The sequence below is a fragment of the Phyllostomus hastatus genome, unplaced genomic scaffold (assembly GCF_019186645.2).
Source record: "Phyllostomus hastatus isolate PE091 unplaced genomic scaffold, TTU_PhHast_1.1 phas_scaffold_555, whole genome shotgun sequence".
In the NCBI taxonomy this organism is placed as follows: Eukaryota; Metazoa; Chordata; class Mammalia; order Chiroptera; family Phyllostomidae; genus Phyllostomus; species Phyllostomus hastatus.
In genome coordinates this window covers 2,809,028-2,832,391 of record NW_025334036.1, presented here as the reverse complement: position 1 = coordinate 2,832,391, position 23,364 = coordinate 2,809,028, and the positions used below count along the sequence as shown (strand labels likewise).

The following is a 23,364-nucleotide window of genomic DNA, read 5'->3' as shown; positions in this document are numbered from 1 at the left end:
GTCAGCTCTGGCACGTCCTGGCCGTGTCAGTCACAGCTGGGCTCATGGGCCTTTAAGGGTTCTGCACCCAGTTTCACCGTGTGGGTGTGTGGGGGGGGTGTTCTGCACATCAACAAGCAATTCTCCTACGATTCAGCTCAGTTCTGACACTATGTACCAGGAGATAGCATCAGATGCTACAAATTAAGGGCTCAGTCCTACACATACTTCTGATGCCAGCCGCAAGTGCGTGTCCCCAGGTCATTCATGACTCTGTCCAATTTAGCTGCAAATTGTCTCTTCCCATGACCTCTCCCTTTGGATTCAGTAACTTTGCTAGATCAACTCAGAACTCAGGGAAACACTTGTGTGTGGTACAGAAAGGTACCGATGAACATGCAGATGAAGATACGCAGGTGAGAGCAAGGTGTATGGGAAGGGACGAGGAACTTCCATGCCCTGCCCAAGAGCTCCACTCTCCCCGAAGCTCCACGTGTTGAACCCCGTCCTTCTGGGGTGTTATGGAGGCTTCACTGATTAAATCATAGCCCGTCCAAAGGAGGCAGGCAGAGGTGGTGGGCACTTGCAGGTAAAAAGAAAAGGCTTCCTCCTTGTGAGTCCTGCCCGTTCTGTCTGGTTGACCAGAGGTATGCTAGATCAGCTTAACTCGGAGTCTCCCAACAAGCAGCCAGGCTCATCCTCAGTTTTAACTCAAATTAAAAGGAGAACCTGGTCCCACAGACCTATTCTTCCACTTTTGGAAGCTTGCTTCCTCGTGAAAAGAATGATCTTACAATGAAGAATTTTTAGAAACCTCTCATCTGAGCAGATTCCCCCAAGGACGCTCGCAGATCAGCCTAAGGGAAAAACCAGAAGCATGGCTGTCTGACAAGGGAGTGGCCTGCCTGGGAAAGTAGTGGTTCCCATCTCTGGCGGGGCCTCACGGAGGCTGGACGGCCAGGGGTGAGGATGCTACGCAGTTGATTGGCCGCCCTGTCAGGGCGTTCTGAACTCTTGTGACTGTGAATCCAGACAGAACAGGACACTGTGTGTGCCTCTTCAGAAGCAAGTAGCCAGATGAAAAAGTACCCTAGGCTCTTTTAGATCAAAAACAGGATGTACATTTTTTTTATTCAATATGCTTTATTTAGAATTGCCATGTGCTGTTATACCTAACTAAATATTCCAGATTATTTTATTCTCTCAAGAAACATTTTCTCTTGATACTTTTCTAGTTCCTTTGTGAAGTCAGGTGTTTCTTTGTCCTGTAAAGTCATGTGGACAAAAGAATCTTAGTAATAATTTGTGCTGGCTAAGTGTTGGCTTTTGTCTCTTCTTTCATGTCTGTAGAAGTTATTTGGTTAAAACTAAAAAAGGGCACCCTTAGTTTATTACAGTGTCACAATTTTATTTTTTTTTAAGATGTTATTTATTTACTTTTTAGAGAGAGGGGAAGAAAGGGAGAAAGAGAGGGAGAGAGACGTCAATGCGTGAGAGATAGAGTTTGGTTGCCTCTCTCACACCCCCAGTTGGAGAACCTCTGCCCCAACCCGGGCGTGTGCCCTGGCCGGAAATCCAACCTGTGACCTTTTGCTTTGTAAGCCACTGCTCAATCCACTGAGCCACACCAGCCAGGGCACAATTTTATTTTATTTTTTAAAATGTTTTATTTAGAAATTTTCAATATACTCAAAGTAGAGAACAGAATAATGAGCTCCTTTATACTTATCATCAGTTTCAATATTTTTTTGTTTTATTGAGATATAATTGTCATAAAACATTGTACGCTTCAGGTATACCACATAATGATTTGCTGCATGTACATAGTTGGCCCCTGAACAACGTGAGGATATCGGCACAGACCCGTGTAGTCGAAAGTCTATATGTAACTTCTGATTCCCAAAAAGCTTCTTACGTTGTCTGTCGGCCTCCACAATGGATTAGTTTCAAGACCTCCCTCGGACACCAAAATCTGAGGATGCTCAAATCCCCTATGTAACAATGCCATAAGTCAATGCACACAGTCAGCCCTCTGCACCCACAGACTCCCAGCTGTGGGTCCCAAGCAGTACAGGTGCTGAGGGAAGTCTGCGTAAGTGGGCCCATGCAGTTCAAACCCGTGTTGTCCAGGTGTTAACTGTGTTGCGAAATGGTTACCACAGTAAGTCTAGTTATCGCCCATCACCTCACATAGTTACACATTTTGTGTTTCTTGATGAGAACTTTCAGGATCTACTCTTCTAGCCACTTTCAGATACACAGTGCACTCTTGTTAACGACAGTCGCCATTGCCAGAACTCATTTATCATAATACAGGAAGTTCGTACCTTTTGACCACCTTCACCTATTCCTGCCCCTCATAATTTCCAACATTTTGTGATTTTGTTTCATCTATCCCTGCCCCGCTTTTTAAAATTCTGACTTACAGATCTCTGTTAAGCCCAGTGAGGGGTCTCACCAAGTTCAGGCACAGTGGTGTGCCTTGAGCTGCTTAGATTGCAGTGTGACTGGAAGGAGGGGGGAGGGGGGGCAGTGCCAGCCAGTGACTATCTCTTATGTCCTCGCCCTACGACAGGAAGAGGCAGGTGATGGGATGAAACTAGGGGTCTGGCACTTTGCCTCCTTGCCTACTGGACCTAAACTACCCACTTGCCCCTTCTGGCCTCTGAGGATGCCTTTGGCCTTCCTCTGTTGTCCAGTTGCATTCCTGTGTGGCCTGCCCCCGGGCCAGGCACCTTCTGCCCTGTCACTGCCAAAGTCTTAACTAAAAAAAAACAATTCTTCCAGTTCCTTTCCATGATTTGTCATCACCATGAGAAGCAAATTGGCTTCTGCCGGAGGAAATAAACGGGCAGACCCAATGTACCCTCAACTAGTTGTTCTAGTCGTGATCTTACTAGCAAAGTTGAAAGGGGAACTGCACTCAACGGAAGGCCTCTCTCTCCACGGAACACATCTCGCCAGGCAGGAAGGTGGGGGTGGGGGCAGGCAGTTTCAGACTTCTACCTCTGTGGGGGCTCGGGTAGCGTTTCCTGGAAGGACAGGAACAGGCTCTTCGAGGCCTGGGTCTGCATCAACTCCCGCCAGGCCCACACCCATCCCCTCGGATCTGAAGTGGAAACTCCTCATTTTATTATGGAAAATTTCAGCTATGCTCCAGTTTCAGTAATTAGTAACATTTTGTCATTTAAACTTTTTGTTCACTCATCCTAGTAGTAAACATGAGTTGTGTGTGCCCAATCTGGGTATGTGTGTGCGTTTGTAAATTACACACGCGTACCACTCTACTATTGCACCATGTACACAAAAACAGAAAACTAAGTGGAAACAGAGCTTCTAATGTCTTCTCTCCGCCATATTAACCTCTCGTCTACCCCCTGGGCGGCACATGCACTGTTGGCAGCCCAGGGACTTAGAAACAGCAGTGGTTTATCAAGCGTGTGTTGGAACCTGCTGTCACAGACACTGCTGGGAGACATAGCGCTGAGGCAGGATGGCAGCCTCACTGCTGCAGCCTCCGGGCCGGTGGAAGGTCGCACTGACCTCTCCGGGGCAGAAGCATTCCCGAGCCCTACCTGGGACGGGGACTTGCTCCTCTGCCTTTTTCTGAACGGGAGCCCCCAGCGTGAACCCTAGGCCCTGCAGTCTTGAGTTTTTATGCTTTCTTATTATTTCTTATTTTGATATTTAGCCTGGACCTCTGAGATCATTCTGATTGCTCTGTGTGTGTGTGTGTGAGAGAGAGAGAGAGAGAATCTTTGCTGCCTTAAGAAAACAAACCATTTTATCTGTGATTTTTTTAAAGAATAATTATTTAGCTTAGTTTATCTTACTAACTTTACTTCCCTTTTACCTTTCAATTACCTTACCTAGTAAGCACTGGGAAGGAGCAACACCAGGGGCATGATGGCAGGCCCAGTCTCGGGTCAGAGGATGGGGGCCAGCGCCCCTCTGGCCTGTTCTGCTCTTTCTCCTTCCTTACAGAGGACTCTTCCGATCCTTCAGAGAAGATTGGACCCCAAATTCCATTGGTCAAAAAGGCATGGTCTCCATGTTTCAAAACCAAATCAAAAACAAACTATTGGCCCTGGCCTAGTAGCTCAGTTAGTTAGACCAGTGTCCCAACATGCCAAGTTGCAGGTTCGATCCCCGGCCAGGGCACACACAAGAATCAACCAATGAGTACATCAATAAGTGGAACAACAAATCTTTGTTCCTCTCCCTCCCTCAAATCAATAAATAAAACAACAAACACACTACCCATCCAGAAGATTCACGGGCTCTGAGACTCCAGTTACTCTGCAAGACTGTAGTAAGTCTATCTCGAAGATAGCGTGGTACTGGCAGGTTGCTGGGAGAAAAGCCTTGCCGTGTTCCCAGAAGCTAGGAGCCCTTCAGGAGTTTCGTGAACCCAGGACCTCGCCCTCTGGCAGGCATAAATAAGTACCAGCTCCTGCCCAGGGCTGCCACCAGGAGGGCAAAGGGAGAGGGTGGGGACCTTCAGTCAAGGAGGGCTGGCAAGGCTCTGGCCAGTCTGACCCTGGACATTTGTCAAGTATTTTGAATTTCTCTTTAAGGCTTTTTTTAACCCAAGCTATGAAATCCTTTTTATTCTACTCAGTTTGTAAGGTAGAATTAAACGGTCCATTTAACACCAAGGTAGTGAAATCATAGCCTCTTCTTTGTTGAGGGCAGGTCTTCATGACTTCCTTCGTCACGAGAACCAAAGGAGGCCCTGGCTGTGGCTAGAATGATCACCAGCTGGGTTCCCAAGAGAGGCACAGTTGTCTCTTTGTCAGACCTGCCCTGTTTAGACTGTCTCCCGTAACTATAGCCCTACATGTACGTAAAGAGCTCTGAGAGCTCCAGGACTTTGCCTGCCTGCCTACGCCTTCCCCAAGAGCAATGTATTCAGTATTAGGGGTAGTCTTTCATGCATTCACCAGGAACCAAAGAAGTAAAGTGCTGAGCACCATTACGGGCCAGGCGGAGATCCTGTACAGCAAAGTAATGTGTATTAGTGTGGCCTCGGGGCCAAGCATTAACTCACCCTACCTAGCACCTTTCTGACCTGTTAAATGTCCAGCCAGTCTCCTGTCCCTCCTGAGCGGTGTGGGGGAGGGGAAAGCAGATGTGAACGCAGACATATACAGGAGTTGAGAGTGACAACCAGGGCTGAAGGAGCACCCCCTGTTGGAGACAGGGCATTCTCATGGCAGAAGGAAAGAGTATTTGAATGTTTAGATAAGATACACATCATGTTTGCTCATGAGCTGTTGCCTAAAGAAAGCCACAGGCCCTGCCAGCGTTCTTTTCAGCCACCCTCCCCAGGCTGCAGCTTCTGAGGTGCCGTGGCGCGGGCAGAAGGTGGATGCCTAACTGAGATCTCCGTCCCTTGGGGAAAACTTTGCAAGGCTCAGAGTGCTGGGGAAGCCCCTAACGATGATGCTCCCCTTGCTGTCCCAAAAGGACTCTGTAGGGTGGCCTCACCTTTTAACTAGGTGCTTCTCGGTGTCAACCGCCTGGACATCCATTCTTCTTCCAATGCCCAGTGTATAGTCAGCTCAGGCTGCCCTAATGCAACACCGCAGGCTGGGGGACTGAAACAGCAGAACTGTATTTCCTCATAGTTCCAGAGGCTAGAAATCCAAGATCAAGGTATAGGCAGGGTTGGGTTTGGTGAGGCTCTGCTCCTGACTTGCAAACAGCCACCTTCTTGCTGTGTACTTGTGTGGCCTTCCCTCTGGCCTCTCTTCCTCTGCAAGGACACCCGTCCTCCTGGATTAGGGTGCATGCATATGACCTCCTTTCATCTCAGCTCCCTCCTGAGAGGCCCCGTATCCAAATACACTGCAGGTTAGAGCTTCAACCTGTGGAGTTTGGAGGACACAGTTCAGTCCATGACAGCCAGCATCCCCGGGGTAAGGCGGCATGCACAATACCTGATTCAGTGTTCTCCATGAGCCTGCGAGGAAGTTATCAGAATCATCGTTTCCACCTTACCGATAAGGAGGATGAAGTAACTTCTTAGTAAGTACAGGATCCTGGACTAGAACTGTTTCTTTGATTCCAAATCACATGTTCTTTGATCTGCAACACAGAATGTTGGCCTTATGAACACTGGAAATGAAATACCTCACACTTATTGAATTAATAAGGATTACATAATATATGGGAAATTATTTACAAAGTAATGTCAAGTACAAAAATAGATCACAAAAATATATGTCTTCTGTTGGTACAACCATGTAAAAATTATGGTTAAAAAACTATGGATAAAACTTGCAAAGAAACAAAAAATGAAGTACACGGCGGGGAAAAAAGCAGGTTTACAATTGCTCATATGGAACATAATACAATAATTAATAGAAGTGCAAGAATAAACTGTTTCGTGTACTCATAGCTGTAAATCTACTCTCCCCTTTGTACTTTGTCTTCAGGGTGGCAGGGTTTTGGTGTTGTTGTTTTTAAGTTGACTTAACAAATACACTTTTAAATGACAGAATTTTAGCTCTAGCAAGACAAGTCAGAAGCTGGTGCAAACCGGAGAACCATGTGTCTGTTGTCACTAGTTTTTGAGGGACCCAGAACTTAGGCCAGGTGTCACACACCACAATGTCTGACAGGCTCCTTCACTCCGAAACCCCCCAGCCCAGCATCCCTGGCCGGACAGCTGCTCTCTAACTCCACCAATCAGCAGGGCAGGGCCCTGGGCCTTGAGAAGGCTGGAGCCAAATGTAGCTTGGACAATCAGCTACTATAGGGGCAGGAACGGAAGCTGGGCCACGGAGAGGAAGAAAAGAAAGTATCGAATGTAAGCAAAGACCCGTCCCCCCAAACTGAGTCCAAGCAGCACAGGATTTGGGCCGGCAGGGGCTAATGTGAAAAGGCAGGTTTCTTATAGAAAATATGGGTGTAATAGGAAGTCTGGGGGACACTCCAAGAGCTGTCTGAGACCCTCAGCCCCGGTAGGCTGGCCCCGGAGCCGGTCTGGTCCTGGCTGTGCTCTGAGACTCCCAGATGGAAGTGCTGTGCGTGCAGGCACACTGAGTGTTACCGTGGTGGGCCGCGACTTTGTCACTGGACAGTGCTCCCCTTTCGTCCGGGAACAGTCACCTGTCTCGCGAGTCGCGTCTGTTTCGTGACTGGGTTCCGACGAAATGTGCTGTGGTGCGTGTCCCCTGGGTCAGCACAGGCGCCGAGGGCATCACGCACCCTTGAGCACACCTGTCACGACGGGTATTTTTCTTCCAGTCTCAGAAGCAGTTCCTAGTAAGATCTCTCTATTTTAGGGGTTAATAGATTTAGATTGTACAAACAGATCGAAACCAACTAAATCAGCCCAGACATGTTATCAGCCCACTCAGGAAAAATAGCAGTAATTTCCAAATCCATATGAGAAAATTCACATATTTTACAAAGAAGAATGCTCGATCGATTCTCAGCTAAAGGAAGCTCCCAATAAAAACATATTCCTCCAGAGGACTCCTTTCATAGTATGGGAGCTATTTTACGTATGATTCAGCTTAACTAAAAATCTTGTTTCACGTATTTCACAAACATGCACACCTCTGTGTAGGCCGCACGCACCGCCTGGCCCTGCTGTGCGGGATGCAGAGGTCCAGCCTAGGGCCCGTTCTTTGACAACCAAAAACATCCTTTATGGCGCCATTCTCAAAAATGTTAAGGGTGTGCCCCCTGCACCCTTAACAGAGGATTTGGGATTTATTGACCGTGGATTTACCTTGAATGTGTTTGTACTTTCACTGCTGTCATGTTGGGAATAATGAGTTGCATGCTTTCCACTTGTATTTGGAGACTGTTCTTTTTTCTCTTTAACTTGGGCTACAAAGTCAAATGTCCAGTGCGCTGAGTCAGCCCAGCGGCCCAGCGTGAGCACTGAAAGCACAGGGGTGGGGCCAGTGTGGCCAAGGGGTTCCACTTTTTCCCTGGGAGCCCTAAGTCTGGATTTTAAAAAAAAAGATTTTATTTATTTATTTTTAGAGAGAGGGGAAGGGAGGGAGAAAGAAAGGGAGAGAAACATCAATGTATGGTTGCCTCTCACATGGCCCCCACTGGGGACCTGGTCCGCAACCCAGGCATGTGCCGTCACTGGGAATCGAACCAGTAACCCTTTGCTTTTCAGCCTGCGCTCAATCCACTGCGCTACACCAGCCAGGGCTAAGTCTGAATTTTTAGACGTTGTCAATTGAGTCAAAATTATAAAAAGTCACTCTGCAGAATAAATAGTCCCCAGTCTGTAGTTATCTCATTTTATTTCTGATACTGTATCTCTGTTTCTGGACAATGGATACTGTAGGTATCCACTTTATTTCCATCTTAAATTTTACATTTTACATTTCAAGTGTACTTCCTAGTTGCTGGGATTCGATGTGTGAATTAATAGTCCCCTGATTCTCCACCTCCTAACTCTGACAACTTACATGAACGTATTATCTTTTCAGCTCTTGTCTCAACACACAAAAGACTATTTTTAATTACTCTGTGACTATATAGAAATGCCTACGTTATTTACCTTGAGCGAGGCACAGTCATGTAGGAAAACTAGACGATCGCTCTGCGACTTGTTTATTTTTGTCGGTGGTTGTTGGCACTGCCGTGCTCACAGGCCGCTCTCCTTCCCTTCTCTTTGCAGCCCTTCCAGCAGGTGGACAGCGTACGTGGGACCCGCCACCACGGGCTGGTGGAGAGGGCCTCGAGGACCCGCTACCACCCCCTGCACCGGCGTCCTGCAGACAAGCCGGGACGACAAATATCCTTTCTGGTCTGCGGAGAGTGTACGTTTCTGAGATGTTTGGACGGTTTTCAGGATTTGTCTTCTCTGTGATCCCTCTTTGGCTTCAAAATCCTCACTTTATCTGATGAATGGAGGCAATAAAAATAAGTGAGTTGGAAACTGGAAACATCTCTGCAGCCGCTGGAAAGGTCCTTGCAGGTGTTTACAAAAACATCAATAAGGTTCCGTGCGATGAAGTAACTGAACGTAAACAGCGTGTCATTCAGCCCCATCGCAAGGCCTTCTCAGCACTTGTTCGAAAGATCAATAGTCAGAGTTAAAGCTGACTTTGAATCACTTTGAGAGACTGAGTTATCTAGCTAAAACAGCTAACCAGATACGTGATTTATGTTTGTTTCTGTTGACCTGACCTGCTGTTAGAACTTACAGAAGAAATTTCATGATTTTCTATTTATGGAGCTTCAAACTCAGTGAATGACAACTGAAGTGTAAAGCTGATATTTAGGGAAATTCTTGTACAGCGAGGCACGCCCCCGGGCTGTTCGGTGGGCGCAGAGGGAAGGGGTGTGCAGTCACCTGACGGCCCTGCTTGCCCAGACCTTCTGGGGGGCCCAACGGGCTGTCCTGCTGGACGGGCAGCGTTGTGCTGAGGGCGCGGCTTGGAGGGCACAGAACCGATGTGGATTTTGGGGTGAGGGCGTAGAATGAGCGTGCCGGGGGGCCCTGCTCTCCCTCCCCACTCCTCGCACACAGAGGTGGAAGAAGGCACGGAGGCGGGGAGAGTCTCACCGCCGAGCTGAATTCCTGGCAGTGATGGTAGAACTGGCTTCGGGCGTCTGAAAACCAGGAAGTGGCGGGGAGGACACCCGTGTTTACTGAGCACCTCCCCGTGCCAGGCACTGTGCTGGGCAGCTCGCTTGTCATTGAGTCCTCAAGGCTTACCGAGCGGTTTATTTTTTTAACCCCATTTTCCAGTGAGGAGACTGAGTGCTCGGGTTTCTTGCCCAAGATTCCCCTGCTGAGGTTGGGGAAGCCCAGATTCAGCTCAGGTTAGGCTGGCTGCCCCGCCTGGGCCCACCCCTCACTGCACCACGTATGTGCTCTCGGTCGTGCCCAGGACCACGCGCAAGGAAGGCTTGGGGGGGGGGGAGGGCGGGGGGCGGTGAGACGCACAGAGGAGGCTGCTGCTTCTCTTGCCTGCAGCCTCCCTGCAGTTTTTCAGCTATTCGAGGCAAAGGATGTTCCCTGGGGACAGTTATCTCTCCCCTCCCTCCTGCCCCCAGGGACACAGCTCATTGGTTCCCTGACTCCTTGTGCATACTGTGCGGCTGTTATTAGGGAGAGGAAGATGACAACTGATGTTGAGAATTTGTTTCTGGGGTGTGTGGTCGCTTTCACACGGAATGCAGAAGGAACGGAGAGGGAGGCGGGGCCTCAGCAGAGTCACACGTGTGTGGGCGGGGCCTGCCTCAAACCGTTGTCAGATCTCTTGGAATTTTCAAGCAAAAGTCTGTGAGTGTTTCTTTGCTTGGTTTTAACAATCTGTCTTCTTCTGTTTCTCAGTTTCCTCTTTCTGTGTAGGCATTCTCTCTGAATACTGTGTATGTGTGTGTGTGTAGTTAGATCCTTTTTGCAGCAAGTAGAGTCTAAATGTACACACACGCTCACAGCTGTTACAACCAAAGGAATCGCTTGGAAGAGAAGGGGATTGAAGAAGAGCCACGGAGAGGAATGTTCATTCACATAACGATTTAAGTATCTGCTGGCGTCGGGCACCAGGGTAGACGCTGCTGATATTATGGCAAATGCAGCATGGCCCCTACCCTCAGGATGCTTCTAGTTCGGTGCAAGAGACAGCTAGGCAAGGAAGTGGTCACAGCCCAGGGCGGTGGCCGACGGGGAGGCCGCCCAGGGCCTGTGCGAGCTTATGGGGGCGGCCTGGGCGAGCAGGGTGGCGGGTGTGCAGAGAGAGCATCCTGGAGGGAAATCGGAGGTTTGAAGGATAAGTAAGGAGATCGTGTGTCCATTTACCCAGCAGATATTTACAGAGCTTCTTCTCTGTACAAGGCACTGTTGTGAGCGCTGGGGGCTCAGTGGTGAATGAGACAGACGTGCCCTGCCTTCTTGAGGTTACAGTCTTGTGGCATATGACAAACAGCAAACAGGTTAAAAAAAATGATTAAGACAGTAATCTCAGAGAGAGAGGAAGGTCACTGGGAAGGGGATAACTTGTGCAGAGTCCCGGAAGGGGAGGCCGTGCTGTGGGTCAGGGGACTTTGTCTGTTTTCAGGGAACGTGTCACAGGCTCTGACCTGGCCCTGTGTGTGGCTCAGCTTCTGAGAGCATCAGCAGTGCAGATGGACTCCTGAGGGGAGGAGAAGCAGGGACCCAGTTAACATCAGAAAAAGCTCTTCAACGTAGGCCTGCCCGCTAATGAACAGTGAGCCTGTTCTGAGCAATCGAGGGACTGTGGGGTCCAGAGGAAGATGAGATTGGGGTGATCTTACGTTGAAGGTGTTAACACGTTCAGCGGAATCTTAGAGGAAGAGGGCTGTGATTCCATCTTTCCTGTAGCGGCATGCGTTCATTTGGGGTTGCCTTTTCCGCTTCTCAGTTGCCTCCTCGATGAAGTTTTATCGCTTGAAAGTATTAACACTGGCTTGAATCTTTGCTAGAACAAAAAGAAAAACTGTATTCAGATTTCTCTCATCACAGCTGTTCCCTGGGTGTTACTTCAGAATGGGCAGACTGGCCTGGCCAAGGGTTCGGCCCTATGTATGATATTGTGATCTCAGATGAAACACACATTGTTTAACAAACATTCCAGCTTCCTCCCAGAGTGGGCAGCCACAACAAGCAGAGCGCCGGCATGGGGAGATTCCTTCTGTGGTGGGCGGCCGTCCCCGCAGAGGGGGCCGGCGCGGCGAGCGCTGCTGTCGGCGTGGGCAGGCGCCGCGAGCACAGAGCCGGGCGCTGCCCAGCAGGGCCTGGCCGGGGGCCACCCTCCAGGCAGAGGAGAGGCGGGGACCAGGCCTGAGGACTCAGGGTAGGGGCTCTTCCACCTTTCTGCAGCCACTCGCGTCTTCACCAGCCCTCTCAGCCCTCACTCCTCACGGGCGGCAGACGTGCGCCCCAAATGCCGTCTCGTTGCATTTCTGAACTATTAACCTACATTTACAGCAAATGTGATAGTATCTCAGACCTGTGGGTAACACATTGAGAAAGAAAGGAAAACACTGGCGAATCATAGAAAATGCCTTCCTCTAAAGAAATGTGTTTTTAGAAAGAGTAAAACAAACGTGTGGAACATTTCTGACCTCTGTTCCCAGGCAGGTGGGAGAGCGTGCAGCCCCCAGGAAGCCAGCGTGCGCAGCCAGGACCTGCCGGCTGGGATGGCGGTCCTCTTTGGCCCAGGCCTTGCTGTGGCTCTTGGCATTCAACAAGGGGAAGATTCCAGAGCGCTGGTTTCAAGGACACTACTGCTCTGAAATGCATGGGCTGCTGCCTTTAAGAATCCCGGTGCTCTCCTTCCCGGCTCTGTCAGTTAATACCGGGGCTCTGGAATCCCTGCAGATAAGAAGCTTATCTTTAGCCCAGGGTTTCCAAAATTTATTTGATCACAAAATCCAATTTTTACCTCACACCCATTAGAGATTTTCATCTCAAAGGACTAGGAAATGCTGGTTTTTAGAGTCCTAAGGGGAAAATATTCAGACTTCAAAATTCCACATGTCCCCTGTCTTTCACTCGCAAGCTAAGGGAACTAAGATGTTCTCTCGTGGACGCAAAGACGCAACAAGATGCCACTCATCCACCTCCCTTAACACGTGCCTTCACCTGTGTTCTGCAGGATGGAGCTGGAGGTAAAAGGACAAGAGGAAGTAGAGTGAGGGTGAAGACACGGTTGAGAAATTAAGAAGGACCCAACACTGCGACCAACTTTATATATTAACTCTGACCCTGGAGCATACACACGTTGGTGGGTGGGGTGGATGCAGCCAACTCCAACTTCACTCATCCCACCAGCCACACGAGAGGTCCCGGGCCTGCCTTACCCACGCTGCCCCTGGTCCGAGTTCCCGAGGGTCGGGGGTGGGAGGGGAAGGTGGCGGCCCCGGCTGCCCCCGGAGGGCAGTTCCTGCGCCCGGCCCCAGGTGCACTTACCACACGGGAACAGGAAACCAAAAGAAGAACCCTGCGCTGCTCGCCAGCCACGGGCGGGCAGCGCACGGCAGACAGGGTGGGACTTGTTTGGGGCCTCTGTGGCTCGGCGTCCCCACCCACGGGTGAGTGGGCCAACAGACGTCTCCTCTTATCGCCAGAAGAGCGGCTCCCCTTTCTTTGGGGAGGAGCCAGAACTTTCCCTCCGACACTCCCCAAGCACGGAAGGAGTAGGAGTCCCCTTGTCAGCAGGTCGGGGCAGGGATTTTCCTCCTCGGGCCTGCAGGGACTTGGGGAGACTCTGGGGCGCCCACCTGGAGCGCCAGGTGGGTGGCATCCTCCATCACACAGGAGGGACTGTGTGACAGCGCCATCGGAAGGGCTGCGACGCCGACTGTGCCTCGACACCGAGGGCTTGGTGTCGGATGTTTTGTCACCGCCACACCCCTGCTTTCTGATTGGCGTTACTGGTGCTGGGTGACTGGACGTAAAGACTTCGAGGGCGGCAGGTGCTGAGAGAAGCGGTTAACTCCTGCCTGATGAAACGGAAGTGTTCTGGACAGCTATCAAACTCTGAAGAAAAGAGAAAGGCAGATCCCACAGGCTGTGAGACTCGGTGGCTGCTGCGGCCCGTCCCTCGGGGGCCTTCTCGTTTCCTTACCGATGTTTCCTCTTCTGTCTCCTGCCGTAGTGCCTTCTAAATCTGTACTTCATATAATTGAGGCTAATTAAATTAACACTGAAGAAAGGCCTCTTTTGAAAAAGATTCAGATTAAGAAATAAGATAACTAGACATGACAAAACTAATACACAGAAAGTGAAACTGGTGATGATAAAGCGTCTCCTGGCAAAGGAAGTATTTCACACTAAGTCGTTGAGAGTTCATTAGCTTTGTGCCCATGTTTCACCGATGCCAGAGTCTGCATTCGCCCGGGGCTCCCAGCCCAGCCTGCGTGTCGGCCCCGTCGCCGTCCAGGCTCCGCTTCCCCCCGAGTCCAGCGTGATGGCTTCTTGCCGCAGGAGTCACGGATGGTTTTTTGGTAGGAGGGAGACAGGATCAAAAACTTGCAGAGAACTGTTCTTTCAGTGCAGTGAACTCAGTTAGCCACAACGTCTCTGCTGCACTCCACGCGTGTGCTGCAGGAACACGTCTGTTCCTCCACGCATCTGGAGCAACGCAGACTTCGTGAAATACAGTCCCCGACCACAGAAGGAAGTTTACACTTCTCCGCCATCTAGGGCAGCTCTTTTTGTCCTAAGTAACAGGAACCCTCCTTAACTTGAAAAAAAGGAAATGTGTTGGCTTATGTCACCCCAAGGCTGGGTCCAGGGGTTCCAACAATAGCACGGGGACCCTGTATCTGTGCAAGGCCGCCTTTGTGTTGATGCCACTTGCGGATGGGCTTCTGCCACCTCAACGGGGGGAGCTCCTTATTCCTCCCCTTGGGAGCACTTTTCAGTCTGCGTGTCTCATCAGCCCATCCCTGGACCGGTCCCTGTGTCCCGGGGAGGAAGGTACCTGTGCGGAAAGGCTGGGCCTGGGTCCCTCCCCCGGGGGCCGGGAGGCCCACACACAGAGCGAGCCTCACCAGGTCTGGGGTGGGTAGGGGGAGGGTGTTCTGACGAACACAAGCTGCAGGGCAGGCATGAAAATAAGAAACACCCTACATGAATCATGCAGAGACGGCACTGGTTAGAAGATAGGGGCATGGACTCTCCAGAGGAAGTTGATAAGAGAAAGCCTGGAGGAAGAGCTAGTGGGAGTAGAGATGAAGATAAGAGCCCCAAACTCAGTTGTTTAACTCCATATAATTCCAGTGTCTTCCTTCTGCTTCACCTTTTCATTAAGTTTATTTTTCCTTTATTAAAAATTCTACTTTGATGGGAGTTCTTTTGGAGTCAGTTACCCCTCACAGCCCCTGGATGAGAGCTGGCCAAGGTAAGCAACCCTATTTTAAAGATATGATGGGCACATGTTATTTTTGGATGCTTTCACTGTATTTTATCTACCTTGAATGCTGCATAGGCTCTTGTTTGCTCTTAATAAAGCTTGTCTCTCCATGTATAATCATAGGCTTACATGAAAGTAAAGTAAAAAGTTATTTAAATAAAGCTAGGTCTTCACTTTTAAAACCTAATAGAAACACACATGGAATACATTTACTAGTAGAATACTGACTTGTTATTCTGATATTTGAGACATGGAAAAGTGAACTCCTGTCTTCAGGGTGTTTAAGGAGGAAGCTGTGGGAAGGAACAGAAACAAGCTTTGGGAAGCTCCCAAAGAGGTAATTTACGCAGTGGATTTGATTAAGGGTCTCTCTGAATATTCTGGTATATAGAGGTATACACCCCCCAAAAATAGTTGTGTTTTTTGTATAGAAGGTAACAATATAAAACAAACTGAAAAGACTGCCGCATCTACCATGTGTGTGGCATCATTTCCAGGTCGAGTCAGATTCAGGAGGCATGTGAAGTGCACACATTGGAAACGATTAGCTCTCTGGGTGGAGGTGTGTCCTCCATCCATTTGTGGGGTGCACAGTCACCAAGCACTTGCTGCGGCTGATGCGGGCAGGACCTGGCAACGGTCCGTGTAAAGGGGGGCAGCACCCGGCCCTACCTCAAGTGGGTTTTCAGCGACCCTCAGGAATCTTGAGACCCAAGGTTGTAGGATAAGTGCAATATTTTAAAGCATAAAAAGGTATGTCCAAACTTATATTTTAAAATTAGTGTCCAAGAAAAAAGGTCTTGCACTTTCCAGAGCACTGGGATTGGATGGGTGTTTTCCTAAACCGGGTGACGGTGACAGTTGTATTCTTTGTCGCGGCCCCTGTGAAGGAGTGCAAAGCCTTTGCATCCATACTGCCCCAGCATGCCCGGTGCACACGCGGGGTGTGTGACGAGGGCGGTGTTTCACACGTCCAGAGCAAGGCCTTGTGTGCCCCAGAGAGCAGCTGTCATAGATTCGAACTATTTCAAAAGGTGTTTGAAGGTGCTGTACTGCCCACCGCTTTGTTAAACTCCTTATGCACCCGGCTAGCCAGTCCCATGCCCACGGATTGGTGGTAGTTTTTACCGCTGAAATCAGCGATCATGGGAACTGGAGAGATGGTTCGGTCTGGCCTCATTTTGACAGTGGAGACCAAATGGGCAGGCTGCAGGGCCCGCCCTCAGGTTGTGCAGGGAGGTGAGGAAGAGTTCTCCGACCCAGGCCTGAGATTCTTCTTTGCCACTTGTAGATTGGACTTGTCTTTTTATGTTACTCTGGTTTTTAAAGGCAGCACCCTCCTTGGAAAGAAGAAAAGCATCCCGGCTTCAGGCTGACATCTGCGCTTAACAGGTACCTGCGTTGTTTCCCAGTAGAAATAACTTTTCGAGACAACTAGTCCATTCGGTTGCCTGATGTTCTTGATTGTCTAGTTGCCAGAGTCTGTTCCTATCCGTTCTGTTTATGTGAAGTGTTAAAACAAACAAACAAACCCCAAGCCCCCACCGTGTGCTGAATGTCCACAGAGGACAGGACCACTCAGGGTAGGAGCGTGAGGTCTGGGGTGGGGCCACGGGCCTCTTACCGCGTGACCTGAACACGTTCTGTAACTGCTGTGTGCCTCGGCTTACTCGTTTGGAAAAGGGAGATAGTAGTGCCCATGTCGGGGGACGGCTGTGAGGGCTCAAGAACACACGGGAATGGCACGCAGTCAGTGCGCGTTAGCTCTCGTCGCGGTCACTTGGGGCCAGGCTCCAGTGGTCGGCGTCTCTACAGGACGTTTTTTCCATCCTGATAACGTCCTGCAAGAATGAGGGTTTCCCCAACCCCTCGTTCTAAGGGGGTTCATGACTCGTCCGAGGCCATTTAGCTCTATGTGATGAAACAGATTAAAAAAACCTTTTTCTAGTGCAAAATTTTAAACATACACAAAAGAAGAAAGAGCTGGAAGCGGTCCCGGTGCTCACCCTTCGGCGTCCGTCCTCAGCACCCCGCCAGCCTCGCTGCTTCCCGGCCCCACGCCTGTCGCACGCCGGCTGGGCACTGTCTTCCCCTGTAGCTGCAGCGAATGGTAGACGGCTGATAAGAACCTTTAAAAAACGTAGCCACAATTCCATTATTACACTTAATAAATTAACCATAATTCATTAATATTACCTAATGCCTGTCTATATGTCTTATATGGGTGTATCTATTGGTATTTCTCTACTAAGAGTAGAAATTAAGTTGATTTTTAAACATTACTTACTAGTGAATTTTAAAATAATGAAATAAAAATAACAAACTCACTTCATGTTAGCATAAATATATTTTTAAGAAAGTTATATATTCCAAAAGAAAACATTTATTGAGAAGAGTGGTGTGATCCCTTTAACAAGTCTCCTGACTGACAGCTGGATTTTCTGCCTACGGTCCCGTCTGTGGCCCCGGCCCATGGCCGTAGCGGCCGCAGAAGGCCACTGCGCTCAGCAGAGGATGAGTGAAAGGGCAAAGCGCTTTTTAGGATTAATCGGAAGTCACCTGGACTTGCACTCTTCCTGAAAAGGCTGCGAGCCCGCTGCTGTCCACGATCCTCGCACAGGAGGAAGGACGGGCAGGCCTCCGAGGGGCCCCACGTCTGACGCCTTGTTGAAATAGTTCATTACGCTGTGCGTCAGCTTCAAGGCGTAAAGCCGTGTGAGTAGATGCAAGTCATCTGGGTGGGGTGGGTGATCCGCAGGCTGTTATTGATGCGGGGACTCCAGGTAGGTCCAGACCCCTCATTTTGTGGGTTATTGTAAATCGTTATCCTTACCTTCTCTACCACTGGTAATGTGCAGCGAAGAATATTGCGTTTTTACTAAGGAGAAATGGATTTTCAGCTAGACTCTCTCTTCCCGCCCTTAGGACCAATTCTGACTCTGCTCTCCACACAAGTGCTCTGAGCACCAAGCCCCAGGACCCCTACGGAGGAGGGGGCCAGTCGGTCTGGCCAGCCCCATACACAGGTAAGACACAGCGGCCATGCTCCCTGCCTGGGCTTTCTGTTAGGGTCTTGCCTGGTGCGTGGACTGCCCTAGCCTGGTAGTCGGCCGACAAGAAGCTGGCGGGGGAAAGGTGCGTGTGCTCGTGGGAAATGGGAATGGAGCTTAAGAGGTCACATTGTTCCTGCCTCTCCTATGGCAGATTCTCCCTCCTTGGCATCTCTCAGTCCTGCGGGTGCCTTTCTTCCCACTGTACTCATTGTATGCACGTGGACTCATCATAGCTTCATCCCCGTCTCCTCATTTCCAGTCCCGTGTACCTCTCACCCAGTTTCACGTGGGTCATCTGAAGGCCCTCTCTTCCCGTCTAAGATCTGGGCAAACTGAGACATAAAGTCAGAAGTGACAGATGGAGCCATGTATCATCTGTATTGATAACAAGCGGGCATGGCTTGTTATCAATACAGATACAGAGCTCTTCTCTCTGTGAGCCCATGCCTCTTGTACCTGAACCCCAGAATGAGGCTGGCTGCCCCGTAGCCCCCTCCCGGGGCAGCCACCATGAGAGAGCTGAGGGCAGACGGAAGGGCAGGGCTGAGCAGAGCAGGAGCGCCCTGAGACAGAGAGGGCTGGCCCGGGGCCGGGCACGGCCGGTTCACTGGCGCCCCATTTTGCCGGGCAGAGCATCGTTCCACCTCCCTTGGGCCAGAGTGAAGGGGACCCTGGCCCTCACCCACCTCTCGCCCTTCTTGCTTGCCAAGGCAGCGTGGGAACCAAGTCGGGTTCCACTACTGTTCTTCCTATTCCCATCTCTTCCTTTCTTAACTCCCCCCTGGGGCCCGGTCAACACCTCAGCTTTGTCGCCATGTCTGTGGAACCATCCTCGACCTTCCTGTCTTTGCCAGCCCGAACTGCCCACATCCTTCCCACACCCCAAAGCGCCTGCATGCACCTGTGCCACTCGTGACTGCCTTTCTCGTGGTTGTGCTTCACTCCCGCGCTCAGGGCGACTTTCTTGCTGTCAGCACCTTCCTGGGCTTGTCCCCGGGGAGCCCTCTGCGGTGGGGCAGTGTGCGGGGGCTACACAATGGCCACGTGTGCGGAGCCCGCACTGGCCTCGAACCTGCACCTGCAACGGGGCCGGCTCACTAAGACACGGTCCGAGCCTGCCTTTCGGGGCTTCGTAACCTAGCGGGGACAGTGGTTCGGGTTTATCCCATCTGTACGTCAGTCAATATTCCAGGTTGACACTTGTCCACAAACAGGAAGCACTTATGTGTTTGATCTTGGAACAGGTGAGTAAATCTTCGGACCAGATAACACCAGCTTTTCTGGTTTCTTTACTTTTTAGACCTCTTAAAGGCCAAATAGTCTATTCCTGCCAAGGCGAATGCACCTGCTCTTATTTTCTTGCACATAGTAAGGATAGAATTTAAAAACAGTTGTTGCTGTATTTGTCCCCTTGCTGCAATTCAGAGATGACCACAGTTGCCTGCATAGTTGTTAGCTTGTAAAGGGTGAGGCCTTTTAGAACCGGTTGAGGCCATCTAGCCGTGTGTCCCCACAGGGGGAGATGAGAGTAAAGGTGGCAGTTCCATTAGAATTGGGTGTGGGCTAGAGACCCAGGCTCCCTGGGCAGGTGGGGTAGTTTAGCTCGGACTGGGTAGAGATGGGAAGGTACAAACAAAGCCCGGGAGAAGCAGAGCCTGTGAATGGTGGGGGCCGTGACCATAGTAAGATCTTAGCCTACCTGGAGCGGGAGCTACCCAGGGCGGATTGGTCTGTGCCCCGAATAAAGAACTGCATATCTGCCTCTGCCATTCCTTCTGGGCGGAGTTTGTTCTCACAAGGGTAAAGGCCTGGGGAGAACGAGGAAATCATAGCAAATTTAGGGAAGGAGCTCTTAAGGCTTGCATAGAAAGAGAAGAGAAAGTAACGAAAGAGAGCGATTAATTGAGCTAAGTATTTATGTTAAGAGTGATGTAGCCTTCGGAGGGAAGAGGTGAGCAAGGACAGAAGGTGTGAGTGAGTGTGAGGAAGGCGGGCAGGACAAGGTACACGTGGCCCCTGACAGGGAGGCACAGCACCGAGAGAAAGACACCCTAGAGCGGAGCTCCTGGGTGGACTCGAGAGTCGTGGTGGGCGCTTCTGTCACCTCGGCCGCTGGACGTCTGGTGGCCGTGGGAGGTGGGCGGCCCTCCAGCTTGACTGTGAGGCTGCTTCTGTGCAGTTGCAAGTATCGCAGGACTCAGAAACACATCCAAATATGGACGTGTTTACATGGGAAGGCCAGTGTGTTTAAAATATTATTCAAGTCTCCAAGGATGGGAATTATTTCTGGAGAATTATATTTGCTGGTAGGAGCTATTTTAAATAGTTTCATGCATTTCCCCCTGTAATTCATTAAAGTTTTTCCTTTTCTTTTCCTTTTGGGTTTTAAAAATATCGACTAGCTTTGCAAAAAGGTATTTCTTATTATAGGACCGACCAAATAAAGATTAAACAAGTGATGGGAAAATGTAATTGGAGCCCAGAATGGGGCTTCGTGGCAGAAGCGGCACTCACCGCCCGTCCCTGGGAACCTTTCCGGAGCGCGGTGGGGCAGCATCAGGGGACGTCCCCACTGGCTCCTGTCGTCGTCGTGAGCGGGTGGTAGAGCAGCACCTGCTCAGAGCTGAACTGCGTGGGCAGCGAGTTTGCGTCCATTCATGAGCAGGGGCTTGTGCCCAAGGACTCAGAGCCATCGTTCTGATACAGGAGTGGTTGTTTTCATAAAGGCTATTGGCTGGCATGACGATTATGCATAAGTGATGAGCCATTGATATCAATGGTAGGAATTAACTTTTATACAACCAAATGAAATTTTTATTATTTCTTCTTGTTTAATTATCTAGAATCCATAAGAAGAAGTGTTGATCCTTCCCCGGTGGCCTGTGCAGGTTAATTATCATTTCACACATATGCAGAGACAGTGCAGGGCTCCCTGTGGCACTTTTCTGTCCCAAAGCCTAGGACCGTCCCTTAACTCTCCTCGGCCCTTGGCCAGCCTGTGACAGAGGGCCGGGGATGGCTCGCATCCTCCCAGAGAGCAGTCTGTGAGCGGAGCACCCGAGAGAGCGGCATGCTTGTCCTTTCTGCACCCCGAGCTCTGGAAGCCGAGCACAGCCGACTTCGGGGACCACAGCCCTGAGCTGCTGCTCCGGGACAGGCAGAGGCCCAGACGGCAGTGACCTCGCAACAGGCAACGCGCTCTGACCTGCGCAGTGAAGGAAAAGTTTTGAAATGCAGATAAACCTGGAATAAATGAGCCTGTCCATGACACTGGAGGGAGAGGGGACAGGCGCTCATATCCCAGGCCATAAAGAGGGACAGTAAGTGTCACTTAGATGGCAGGAGGGCCCAGAATGAGGAGACTGAAGCCCCAGAGGCTTCTTAAAGGGCCCGCTCTGGTTAGACGCCCCACCTCTCGCTGCCCCTCCGGTCAGTGAGTGCAGACTGCCTGAGAAGTTGGCTCTGTCGGGCCTGGGAGCGGGGGTGGGGGCGGGGATGCGGACCCGGATGCGCCGGAGAGGAAGCCCCCTCCCTGGCTCTGAGGCCATGAGGTGTGGGGACACAGGCACGGCCGCTCCGTCCCCTGTGGGACTGGTGCGAGTGAGCGTCCTCTTCCCAGCGGTCCTGTCACAGCTTGTTCCTTTTCATGCGTGACCCTCCGTTTTTAGTTGTGCCCTATGGTGGAAACCCTGGCTCGCGTCTCTCAGTCGTATGTCAGCTCGCTGCCAGCGTTCCAGGTGCTGCCGGCGCCACCATGTCTCTGGTCGCAGAACTCGCAACCTGGGTGTTGGCTTCTGCCCCACACTCTGCCTCTTGGCCACACGCAGCATGTACTGTAGGAGCTTCATGTATGTTGTGGGAACGGTTGATAGGTCTTTATTTTAAGTCTTTCTAGACTAGTCAGGTTGCTTACAGATTAAGCTTACCCAGAAACATATCTAAACTTTAAGTAAACCTATATTTAAAGGCTGAGAACTTAAACTTTTCTCCTGATTTTGTACTGAAAACCCATTTGGCATATCTGCTGCCCCTAAGGAGAAGAACAACCTGACGTCCTTGGCACAAGCCTTTGGTTTCAGCCTAGAGCAGTTGGATGCGCCGTGCTTCTCATTAGCACTGTATGTTATGGGACTGAAAATACTTTGTTCAGCCAGAGTTTATTCAAAGTGAAGTTACTAAATTTTTGTGAAAAGCTATTGCCACATACTATTTAAATTGACTGAGACTCCAGGTAAATTATTTTTTAAAAATAGTGTGATTCTTTGTAAGAAATACGTACAGACCAACACACAGTATGGAGCTTCCCGTGTGTTCGTCTGGGCCCTCCCGGTGGGCGGGAAGCCGTGTGGTGGGCTGGGAGGCCCCTCCCTTCCCCGGGATAAAGCACTGGGGAGAGGCTTCTATCCGAACTTCTTCACCTCGTAAGCTGAAGAGAGGTGCTCAGACTTTGTAAATTGTTTTTCTTTCAGGACAGAGGCAGTAAGACAATTAAGAATGAGATCGGGGTTTTCAAGGAGGAGAAATGCAGATGGGGACCAACTTTAGACTTAAACTGGCCGTATCTATCTAAATTTTAGCATGAATGCCAATGTACCCTACATGAACATCAGGCAGTGTACCAGAATTTGTTAGAATTGTTAAAATTCCAGTGCACGTCAGAAAGAGCAACTCATTCAGGCATCGGTGAGATGGAGACGCGGGGTGAAAATGTTTGTTTTCCCTCCCACCAGGTTTCTGTGACGGTGAGCATGACGGACGTGGGGAAGGTAGGGATGTACCCGCCTCCGTGCGCCTGGGCCCCTTCATACTCGTGTTTCAGAACTTCCCAGAATGCCGACAACTGCTCGCTGGTTTAGTTTTCTGAGACTCTTGGTAACATTAGGGCTGCCCAGGACCACGGCCACGAGAAAGGAAATGGGCAATTAGGTGACAGGGGGCCCTCGTCCCCTGAAGCCCCACAGTCCCAGAGTCCCAGGGTTGTGCAGGGAAGCAAAAGTTGTCATCGCATAAAACTATTAATGAATTGTTCACGTAAACTCTGAGTTATTCCAACATCCCTCCCTCCAGAGCTGCCTGTCTTCGCCCATTTAGAAAGTTTTGGGGTTTTTAAAAATATTTTATTTATTTATTTTTACAGAGAGGGAAAGGGAGGAAGAAAGGGAGGGAGAGAAACATCAATGTGAGGTTGCCTCTCATGTGTCCCCTCACTGGGGACCTGGCCCGCAACCCAGGCATGGGCCCTGACTGGGAATCAAACCGGCAACCCTTTGGTTTGCAGGCCGGAACTCAATCCACTGAGCCACACCAGCCAGGGCCCATTTAGGAAGTTTTGAGTCAGTGATTGACAGATGCAAATAAGCAATGGGAAGAGAATGTAAATTGATGGCAAGATGCAATTGCAGATGTTGCAGAAGACACCGAGATTTAAAGCGATGAACGTGACTTTGGAGATCCACTGAAAT

General features: G+C 50.2%; 1 protein-coding gene and 1 long non-coding RNA gene across 5 annotated transcripts in view; one reads left to right on the top strand and one right to left on the bottom strand.

Annotated features, from left to right (window-relative positions):
- The window catches only part of CRTC3 (CREB regulated transcription coactivator 3), a 74,003-nt gene that overhangs the window by 34,023 nt on the left and 16,616 nt on the right, over positions 1–23,364 (top strand). Inside the window, exons 3-7 of one of the 3 annotated variants that reach the window (XM_045824821.1) lie at positions 8,636–8,752; positions 14,776–14,837; positions 16,179–16,241; positions 17,775–17,875; positions 22,633–22,644. In XM_045824821.1, coding sequence (XP_045680777.1) covers positions 8,636–8,752; positions 14,776–14,837; positions 16,179–16,241; positions 17,775–17,875; positions 22,633–22,644 — 355 coding nt within the window. Of the gene's footprint in view, positions 1–8,635; positions 8,753–14,775; positions 14,838–16,178; positions 16,242–17,774; positions 17,876–22,632; positions 22,669–23,364 lie in introns of all 3 variants that reach the window. The other 2 variants (XM_045824820.1, XM_045824823.1) reach the window with 2 other exon arrangements.
- LOC123809654 lies at positions 8,742–13,292 on the bottom strand. 2 transcript variants are annotated; one of them, XR_006784048.1, is made up of 4 exons: positions 12,902–13,292; positions 12,055–12,304; positions 11,245–11,408; positions 8,742–11,102 (listed from the first exon to the last, which is right to left on the bottom strand). It is a non-coding gene; the product is annotated as an uncharacterized LOC123809654 (long non-coding RNA). The 2 variants fall into 2 exon arrangements; XR_006784047.1 differs by having other exon boundaries at positions 8,742–11,408.